The 10,153-nt window shown below is 32.8% G+C and overlaps 1 protein-coding gene across 8 annotated transcripts in view; it reads left to right on the plus strand.

The window, feature by feature from the left end:
• Positions 1 to 1,932: 1,932 nt before the first annotated feature.
• LOC106462490 (zinc finger protein 76-like) overlaps positions 1,933 to 10,153 on the plus strand; it is a 45,091-nt gene continuing 36,870 nt past the window's right edge. Inside the window, exons 1-2 of one of the 8 annotated variants that reach the window (XM_022389991.1) lie at positions 1,933 to 2,117; positions 7,996 to 8,135. In XM_022389991.1, coding sequence (XP_022245699.1) covers positions 8,022 to 8,135 — 114 coding nt within the window. In that variant the 5' untranslated portion in view covers positions 1,933 to 2,117; positions 7,996 to 8,021. The other 7 variants (XM_022389997.1, XM_013922429.2, XM_022389974.1 and 4 more) reach the window with 7 other exon arrangements.

Consider the following 10,153-nt stretch of genomic DNA (forward strand, 5'->3'; position numbering starts at 1 on the left):
AAGAGAGATCAATGCTGGAAACTTCTACACAACAGAATAAATGATGCTGCTGAAGATGTGCCGCATGAAGAAGCCACCGTCGAAGAAGAAACTCTGCTCAGTTTTGAGAAGGGAAACGATGAAGCTTTTGATGAAGTTACTACCACTGATGTGACTGTTACCAATGATAGGACATTTACTGATGAAGCAGATGAACCCCACATGAAGCAGAAGCCAACGAGACGGAGACCAGTACGGAAGAAGATACGTCCCGTAAAATTGAGAGACTTTGTTGAATTGTAATTTTGTGATTGTAATTCTGTGCATTTAATTAGGTTATTGTTAATTGTTATTGGTTAATTGTATGTAGCTATTGTTCGGGACGAACAATACTAAGGAGGGGCAGTGTTGCGTCAGCGAGATCACGTGACTATTGTCATGCCACCTGCTTTCTAGAAGTATCTTGTTTCTTCGTGAATGCCCTAGCATTTACTAGATATATGTTTGTCTGGTATATAAATAAGACGCTCACAACGTGACGGAACAATGTGTGTAGGTAGTGAGTAATTGATCTGCAGTGAGAAAGTATTATTGAAGTTGACGTTCGTTATAGCGTTTGTTTTAGCGCGACTGTTGAAAATAAGTGTATCGGTAAAGTTATATTCAGAAAGAATAAACCAGTTTTATTAAGTAAGGACTTGTGTCGCTAAAGTTTCGTCGGAACGAAGTTACGGAAAGTTAATTAACAAACGGAGACGTAACGCTATTTATAAATGTATGAAAATCAGTCAATGTTCAATGTCGGTAACATTAGTCTTAAATAAAATAGAGTAAAATAATTAAATGTTATAATTTGTCTTCAAAACTTTCGATCTTTAACAAATGAACTGGGAAGGTGGAAATTAAATTCAGCTAAAAACAATTGTTAATGACTTACTGTATTTTACATTTCTCCAATTTCAAGGCTGCAAAGTTGTTTATGTTTTTCTTAGTGCAAAGCCTATCTACGCTCTGTTCACCGCGGGGAAATGAACCTCGGATTTTAGTTTTGTAATTCGGTACTCTTAACTTTGATCTACCGAAAAACTCTAAGTTATATCCTTTGAAGTTAATTACTTGAAACAAGCCGTATTTTCTTATCTATAAAATAATAGGGAATTAAATTTGCGATAAAAACAAAAGAGAAATGGATCCCCATAAACTTTAGTGAAATATTAATTGGAAGTAGATATTTTGAAATGCTATCATCCAAATCCACCTTAAAAAATTTATTTTACTAATACTGTAAAATCAAAGTATCCTAATTGTAAATGCAAGTAATTGCTACAATTATAGTGTTATTATTTCTCTCAATTGGATAAATATGTTAATCTAAACAAATAAATAAAAGTTTACTGTAACTTGAGTTTGTCTAATAATATTATGCATGATACTGAAGCTGGCGAGATTAGTGAGTTTGATAATTATATTAGGATATTACACGTTTAACTAGTTTTAGTCATTATTAATAATTACTAACATTATCAATCGCATATCTTCTAGTTTCAGTTCTAGATGAATACTTGTGTTAACTTTCACCTCTTACAAACGTTGAATTGGTTGTTATTTATAAACCTGAATGCTATGGCGTTAGGCTTATTTCTTTATTTATTTTTCTCATTGACGTATAATAAAAGTTGCTAACAAAATGCAAAGTATAAAAAAAACTGCTCTCTTGCATGTTGATTGCTGCAAAATAAAATATATTAATTTCATAATAAGTGCAAGTTAAGAAAAAAATGGCCAATTAGAGCAACAAAAATAAGTCAAACAAATTGTTCCAATGAGAGTTGTTTAATCAACTTTTGTATACTTTTTTTTTTCACAAAGATTTCCTCATGTTATTTAAATTTGTATAAAATATTATAAATTAAGCGTACTATTTCAGATGTTGACCAATATGGCTTTTTTGCACAATCATCAAGATTTAGAATCCCCACTTTTCTAGTTTTTGTTCAATCCTGCACTGTTATCCCCAAACAGAAGCATACGTATCACGTATTCGTCATTCACGGCACTGGCTCATCCGATCGTGTACTTCCCACTCTATAGATCGAATCTCTAAAGGCCATTTTGTTTCGCTTTGCATCGTGGTCGAGGTAAGTTCCCAGTGTTCATTGTAAAATTTTCCCAACATTCTTTACTTCATCAGACACGATTGTATTGAGTGATACAGAGAAGGTTGAGTGTGTCTGATGCTCAGACTAAATGTATATTAATTTACTCAACACGCCTGTTTTTATATTTTAATAAACATTGAGAGATGTCGCGTTTAAAACAAAAGTTGATATCATGCCAGTTCTCAAGACGCCATTTTGTGCGAAACCGATACCTGTGGGCAGAAATAGAATCAATGTCCCGGTTAAATTTTGCTTTGTGGTAGTACTACTACTACTGTACTAATATTTAGTAATAAATATTATTATTTTTATTGTATTAACACAATAATATAGTAGTAGTAGTGCAGTTATACTAATTCTGCCCCTTTTGTTAGTATTAAAATGGTAATAATGAAACCTATATCTTGGACTCCTAATAGTAATATTACTAAATTTCGTTAGTGGCAAGTAGTAATTGTATTACTAATAGTACTAGCACTACTAGTAGTAATACTATGCTAGAATTATTATTATTACTAAAACTTAGAAGTACAAATAATATACTTCTTACATATTAGTTACTGCCAACAGTCATAAGTTCAAGTAGAAAGTTAGATGTAACAGTCATACCATGACAGTGTGATACACTACAGTGTTAATTATATGAAATAAAACAGTTTGCTGAAAAGAGTGATAACCTTTGTATACTAGGTTTATAAATAAATATTTTGGGACTGCATGTGAACAAGGTAGTTAAAAATTCACCACTAAGAGTAAGAGTGATGACTTATCTTGTACTTGTGTAATAGTTATGATTTATAGTTATAGAAAAGGCTTTTTTCTTTTCTTTGCAGTTTATCAGAGAGTGCACTAGCACTATGTAGGGGTGGCATGGATTCCCTTATTAAAGCAATACAAAATGCACTTGGATCAGAGGCTAGATATGAAGAGCTATTTGGCATAGTTGCTCTATATCCATTATATATGCTGCTTTTTATCTATCTAGAGCATCCCAAAGTCGAAAACTGATGGATAGACTAAACAGATTTCTTGTTCTCATTCATCATCATCTTTCTTCAACAGACCTAGTGCTTATCTAATTCTTGCAGTAACTATAATTTTATCATCATTTGATAGAGCAAAACAGTCTTCATGATCTTTGACTACTTATTTTATTATTATTCTATGCAAACTTGAAAAAAAATCATAATTCTAGTGTAAAAAAGTATTATTAACTTTAAAGTTAGCTTTCTTACAGAAATCTGGTGTTCCTTTAAAAACTACAGGGTGAAACAGGAATAACCAGCCAATAATAGATGAATAACATGTAGAATACTCAATGCTTTGAACATGATACAATCTATGTCTTTAGGGAACCAACCCCTATCTATGAAGTGAAGGAGAAAAAAAATTACATTACTGGCAAAACAAATAGAACCAGAATTTTCAATCATAAAATGTTACTCTATTGTAAAATAGTCATAAAAGTAGTATTCTAAGGTTAACTAAAGGAAAGATGTAATGATAAAAGCTGAGATTCTATTCAAACACCAAGCTTTTGATAGACGAAATGTAGGGATTTTATTCTCCATGTAAAGTCAAGACAGCTTAGTCTGCTATGTAATTATTAGCCGGATCAAGTGATATGTTCACTTCCATCCCTATCTTGTTTGGTTCCTTTTTACAAGTTCAGTAGCCAGCCCTACATAGTTTTTTTTATTTAGCGATACATTTTTTTCTAATGCTTGTCAATTATAGTTGTAATCCTTTTCTAAGTGGTCAAAATGTATCTTATGCTTAACATGAGAAATTTTGTACTGGTAGTGAGATTATTTGTATTTCCATGTTAGAGTAATTGATAACATAGTTTTTTTCCCCCATGTTTTTATAATGTTTCTAAAAACTTGTTTCTTGACTCTGTGAACAAAACTTTAGATATGAGTTTTAAAGAAACTATTGAAAAACAGAATGGTTTGATTCTAAGAAAATATTATACATGAAATATACTTTTTGGAGCATACAATTATGGACAACAAGGAACCATCTGGTCCTTCAAGATTGTGCCCTAAGAAAAAGTAAACATATTATATCTGTATTTTATTTTTTAGAAATTATATGTTCACCTCTTAAATTCTCATAATATGGCAGCCTTTTGGCAACTCATTCCATAAGCTAATCATTCTCTTAGAAAAAGATGCCTTAATTGGAGCTTACCATGTTTAGTGATTTTTTTAGTTGTTTTTTTTACTACATTAGGACAAGATGATACATTTTTATGTTATTAAAATATGGAATGTTTATTCTCTTGTCTCCAGAATACACCTCAAAGTTATAAAGATTTTTATCATGTCAGTCACCCTGGACATTCTTGTAAATTTCAGGAAGATCACCTCTTACCCTGATCCCATAAGATAATCTTTCTGTCATTAAAATCATCCTAGTAACCCTCCTCTGAACATTTTCCAGTAAGTAGCCTTTCTTAGATAAGGAGACCAAAACTACACACAATATTACAAGTGAGGACTCACTAATGATTTATATAAAAAAAAAGTTATGTAGTTTGTCTTGCAATCAACATGTGTGTAAATATGTACTAAAATTCTGTTTGCAACATAGCACTGTTACAAGTTTCTTTTCATCAGTCATTTTATTGAATGGATTCCCATATATATTAACTGTGTGATCCAAATTATGATAACCCAAATGCATTACCTTACCCTTAATAGTATGATGAAAAGCCATTTGTCAATTATTTGCCAACTTGCAAATTGATCCAAGTCATTCTGTAGGACCGTGCCAAGCATACTCAATGCAATTAAGAGATATCCAATAGCTTAATCTTGTTATTAGAGTTTACTAATTATGCATTTATCAATATCATTAATGTAAATAATAAAAAAAAACAAAGACCAAAGGATTGACCCTGGTAGCATACCACTAGTAACAAATGTCCAGTTTGACAGGTTCCATCAATAACTTTTTGCTTTCTCTCACCTAGCTACCCTAGAGTTAAGTTAACTAGTCTTTCTCTCATCTAGCTACCCTAGAGTTAAGTTAACTAGTCTTTTTCTCACCTAGCTACCCTAGAGTTAACTAGTCTTTCTCTCACCTAGCTACCCTAGAGTTAAGTTAACTAGTCTTTCTCTCACCTAGCTACCCTAGAGTTAAGTTAACTAGTCTTTCTCTCACCTAGCTACCCTAGAGTTAAGTTAACTTGTCTTTCTCTCACCTAGCTACCCTAGAGTTAAGTTAACTAGTCTTTCTCTCACCTAGCTACCCTAGAGTTAAGTTAACTAGTCTTTTTCTCACCTAGCTACCCTAGAGTTAAGTTAACTAGTCTTTCTCTCACCTAGCTACACTAGAGTTAAGTTAACTAGTCTTTCTCTAGCCCTTTCTGATATGATTTTCTTAGATAATTGCAGTATGGCACCTTATCACAAACATTTTGGAAATCTAAATATACCAAGTCCATACCCTTTTAATGATCCAGATAACACCCTTGAAAACAGTTAAGAGATAAATAAGACAATATTTCTGTTTAGTGAATACATTCTGACTCTTCTATTTATCTGCTATATACATGTGTAGATACAGATATAAAACAGAGTTGTCTATTTGTCTGTCTGGTGCCATAACTTATTGTGAGAAACTGGATGAACCAATTTCATTGAAATTTGGTAGAGGAATTCAGGTAGAATGAGCTTAAATGGATAAGTAGTCTTAAGAATGATTTGAATTTAGCATCCATTTCAATTTTACCATCTTTATGCTGCAGGTGAGGGCTCAGCTGAGTAAGGACACCAGTACAAAAATACATGAAGCCAATGCCAAATGAAATTAGTGTTTAATACTATGTATCACAAGACTGGTTTGTGTGCTATGGCTCATACTAGTGGAAGGGGCTGGCTCAAGCCTTCATTTATAGCTTTACTTTTTAATTTCACTGTTTCCAGGTGCCTTTGTTTTAGACTTAATGATTTTGAAAAAACTTTATTTATTAGACTTTTAAAGTTATTCCCATTACAGAAGTAAGACTAGTTGACCTATGATTTCTAGGGTGACTCATCACCCCATTTCAGAACTAGGAGTAACATTAGCATCTCTACAATCTTCAAACACTGCTTGTTGACATACCAAAAAATTAAAAAGAGAGAGCACTTATACCTGATCTTTAACATCCACTTAAATCCAGAGACAAATATTGTCTGGTTTTGGTGTTTTGTGTATTTTTAATCTCTCAGTCTTTAAACTTACCACTAAGGAGTTAATAAGATCTCTTAATATTTCCCGGGAAAGAATACTAAGAGGTGATGTTAATGAAGTTTACAAAATTATTTGGGGATCAGTAGGATAACGACTTCTGAAGTTTTTGTGTTGTATCCTGATGACAAAAAGACAAAGATTTAAGATTTAGAAAAAAAAAAAATACATGATCCAGTTAAGGCAGTTTTATTTTTCTAACCATGATTATTTTATGGAATGAACTGCCATTGGCAGTATTGGAGGTCAGAACATTACACAAATTTGAGAAGAGAATTGATGAATTCTTGAACAATAAATGGTGGGTTTAAAATTAATTTTTGCTTTTCCTTAGGGGTGGGTGTTTAAGAACATAGCATATGTTGTCCATATGGTATGTTAGATTACAGAAACATTTAACAATTAAACCATCTTTTAAAATATCTGGCATATAAAATAATGTGGAATTTTAAAGTAATTCCTGTTATTAATGTTCTCCATACCTAATGAAGTTTCAGTAATTCTCATTATAGATATTATATGTATACTTCCATTTTAACTTGAGCCGTGAGGTCATCATTTTTGTTTGCAATATACCTAATATTAAAATAATAACTAAGCTTATTCTTGAATCTACTATGTTTATCTTTAAGACTGATACTTATCTATAAAACTGTTATTTAACTTATGCCTTAAATTTGTTTTCCATTCTCCTTGTTATCCTGTTCATTTGCTTATTCCCAATTTAATAAACTCCCTTACCATAATGCAAGTTTAGTTTGAATTATCATTAATGAAATTATTTTGAGATTCCCTAAGTATCTTACTACTTAGCTTGCTTGAGTATAGCTCATCTATAACATTCAATGTACTCTTATTCTACTATAAGGTAATACAAATGACCCAATGTTCTAAAGGGAGGAGAGCATATTGTTACGTCTCTGGTCGTTGGTTTGTTTCCCGTATAATTTCTTTCCAATGAAACTTTAGTGACACAAGTCCTTTTTTAAATAAAACTGGTTTATTCTTTCTGAATACAACTTTGCAATACACTTAATTTCCACAGTCACGCTATAATTCACAACGAACGACTCACGTGCTCGACTCAATCGTCAGTCTCTCTCTCTCTCTCTGTCTGCAGTTCAATTACCTTACATTGTTGCCGTCACTTCTTACCGGTCTTATATACATAAATACTTCAAGAAGGGGCAGGATTTTTCTAGAAGTTCATGACGTGTTACTAGCGTCACGTGACTTCCGCTGTTGTAACAATATCTATTATATATGCATTCAACATATATTAAAAAAGTCTTAAGAAATGTGATGGAGGCAAAGATGTAATTTTTAACTGTCCCTTGATGATAAGTATTGTAATCTTACTATTTACAAAAAACCTTTGTGAATTCTCCTACTTCATTAAATATCAAAACTTGTATGTTTTATTTGTTGAAAAGAAAGCTTAAGTATAAATAATTTTTTAGTGCAGTAGAAGGGCTTTGGGAAAGAAATGAATGTGTCTGTATATTGCTTTTTGTGTATAATATGTTACTTATTTTCCAGAGTATTTATGTATTAAATGTTTATTAAAAACTGATTTTTTTATGTGTGTATAAAAGATAAAAATAACTTTAATTTTTAGGGATGATTTAGAAAAATTACAAAACTATGGATGATACAGATGTAGGAGATGTTGATGATCCTATTAAGGAAGAAGATCCTGGACCAAGTTTGGCAGACCCTAATGTTCCTGAGGTTATTGGACTTCTTTTGTCTCAGTCAGTAAGTTTTAAAATGACTTGAAAGTTTACAAGCTTATATTTTTGTTTGTAAAAGTTTTACTTTTTTGTTATAAATACAAGTAACATTTACAGATAAATTATGAATTCAGAAATGCTACTCACCTCAGCACCACACAGAGCTATTACCTCAAGTGCACTGCCATGTATGTTTCTGCATAAACAAAGCTCCCGCCATTAACATGTAATGTGTAGTGTGCCAGCCTATGATTATAGCTATTAGACTACAGCCCTCCACCAACAAGAGGGCAGTATATACTTCATGTTCAGGAATCTCCATGAACATTAGTATGTGAATACAGACTCATAACTGCTCCTCTTCAGATATGTCTTTTCATAATATTTACTGGAATTTTTGCACATATTGTTTTAAACTTTCTTTACTATTTTTCATGTAGTCTATTTTTATCTTAATTTTCTTAATTATCTGAAATAGCAGTACTAAATTTGAAACTTATCACTTAGAACTTTCATTGAAATTCTCTTCAATTTGATTTTCTTTTAACAGCTTTGTACTTTTGGTGACATATCCAATTGTATATTTTTGTTGTGTAATCCAATATGTGTGTTTTGTCCACTGTTCTTAAAGGTCATCATTAGGCCTGTGCATCATTGTGATACTTGACTCATTTTTATTCTTAGTGATAACAAAACAAAAAAGGGGCATTAATTAATTGGTTTAACTGGATTATGCATTTATGTTTCAACATTTCTGACATCTTTCAAGGTGTTTGACACTCCTTCACAGGAGTAATCCAATACCATAATGGCAGATGGAAACACTCTTGACAGTCATTGGTATTACTTCTATTGTGCACCACATGGTTGGTTCCATTTTGATCTTGGATCCAATATTCATGACCTCCTGCTTCTGTTACTTCAGCTGAGCCTGCCTCCATCTTGTGAGTGTTTCACTGCAGTTTTTTCCATGCTTACTTTTGCTTCCATCTTCCATCCTTCACTGTGTGGATTCTACTGGCATGTCTTTTGTTGGTTTTTTTTGGGGAATTTTTTTTCTCAATTTCTGGCTCCTGTGTTGCATGAACCTCAATTATTTGACTCTGTTCTGCTATTTTTCATTCTCTCCTTCTAATCATTTTTATATCTTACTCCCTTCTTTGTTCATTCTCATGCATAATTTTCATTTAGAGGCATTTCGTCACAACCCTATCATCTTTGTTTCTGGGGTATCCTTTATCAGGTTGCCTTACTTTGACTTTTGCCTTCTTCATTCTCTGATATAGCTCGTGGGCTGTAGAGTTAATTTGTTTCTAGGTCCACCCCTTAGCTCTGGTCCTGTGGGAGCTCTGCTTTCCAACTTTGTGTGCTAGTGGATTCAGGGTTTTTTTCCTGTACTTCTACTCTTCACTTTACCTGTTTCAAATGTTGTAGTGATTTTTCAACCCCACTCTGGGTCTTTGCTCTCATCTTTTTTTATTGTTCCCATGAATATGGTATGTTGTTGGTCAAATATCAGTCTGTCCTACTTGAACAAATTGTGTTTTTCCTCAGTTATGGTGGCAGTTTCTCTCTCACTGGTAGATGCTGTTCCTGGTACTAGATGACACTTTTTCCATGTTGCGAGTTGTCTGCCCACCTTTCACTTCCTCTTGTTAGTCCACAATGGTTGAACATTTGGTTCTCATTTCTTCCCATTTCTTCTGGCTAGGGCCCCATATTTTTTCATTGAGTTTGGTAGTTTTTTCCTCAGAAGTTACATTCTTGATGAGGCCTATTATTCCATTACTCTATATATGTTTGGCTTGTACTTGACCCTTCCAATATGACTTTCTCTGTTGCAACCTCCCTTCTTTGTAGACATTTTCTCATTTGTGGTAGCTGGTTCAGTTGTTCATTTTAGTCTCCATCTCCACCCAGAATTTCCTTCACTTAGGAGTTTCTCTCACTTCGTATGCAGGGCAAGCTAAGCCTACTTCTTTGTCTTTTTGATGTGGAGCTTTTGATACCATGGATTTTCTCTCTTTTGCTTCTGGCAAAATA

Source organism: Limulus polyphemus, unplaced genomic scaffold (genome assembly GCF_000517525.1).
Source record: "Limulus polyphemus unplaced genomic scaffold, Limulus_polyphemus-2.1.2 Scaffold46, whole genome shotgun sequence".
NCBI lineage: Eukaryota > Metazoa > Arthropoda > Merostomata > Xiphosura > Limulidae > Limulus > Limulus polyphemus.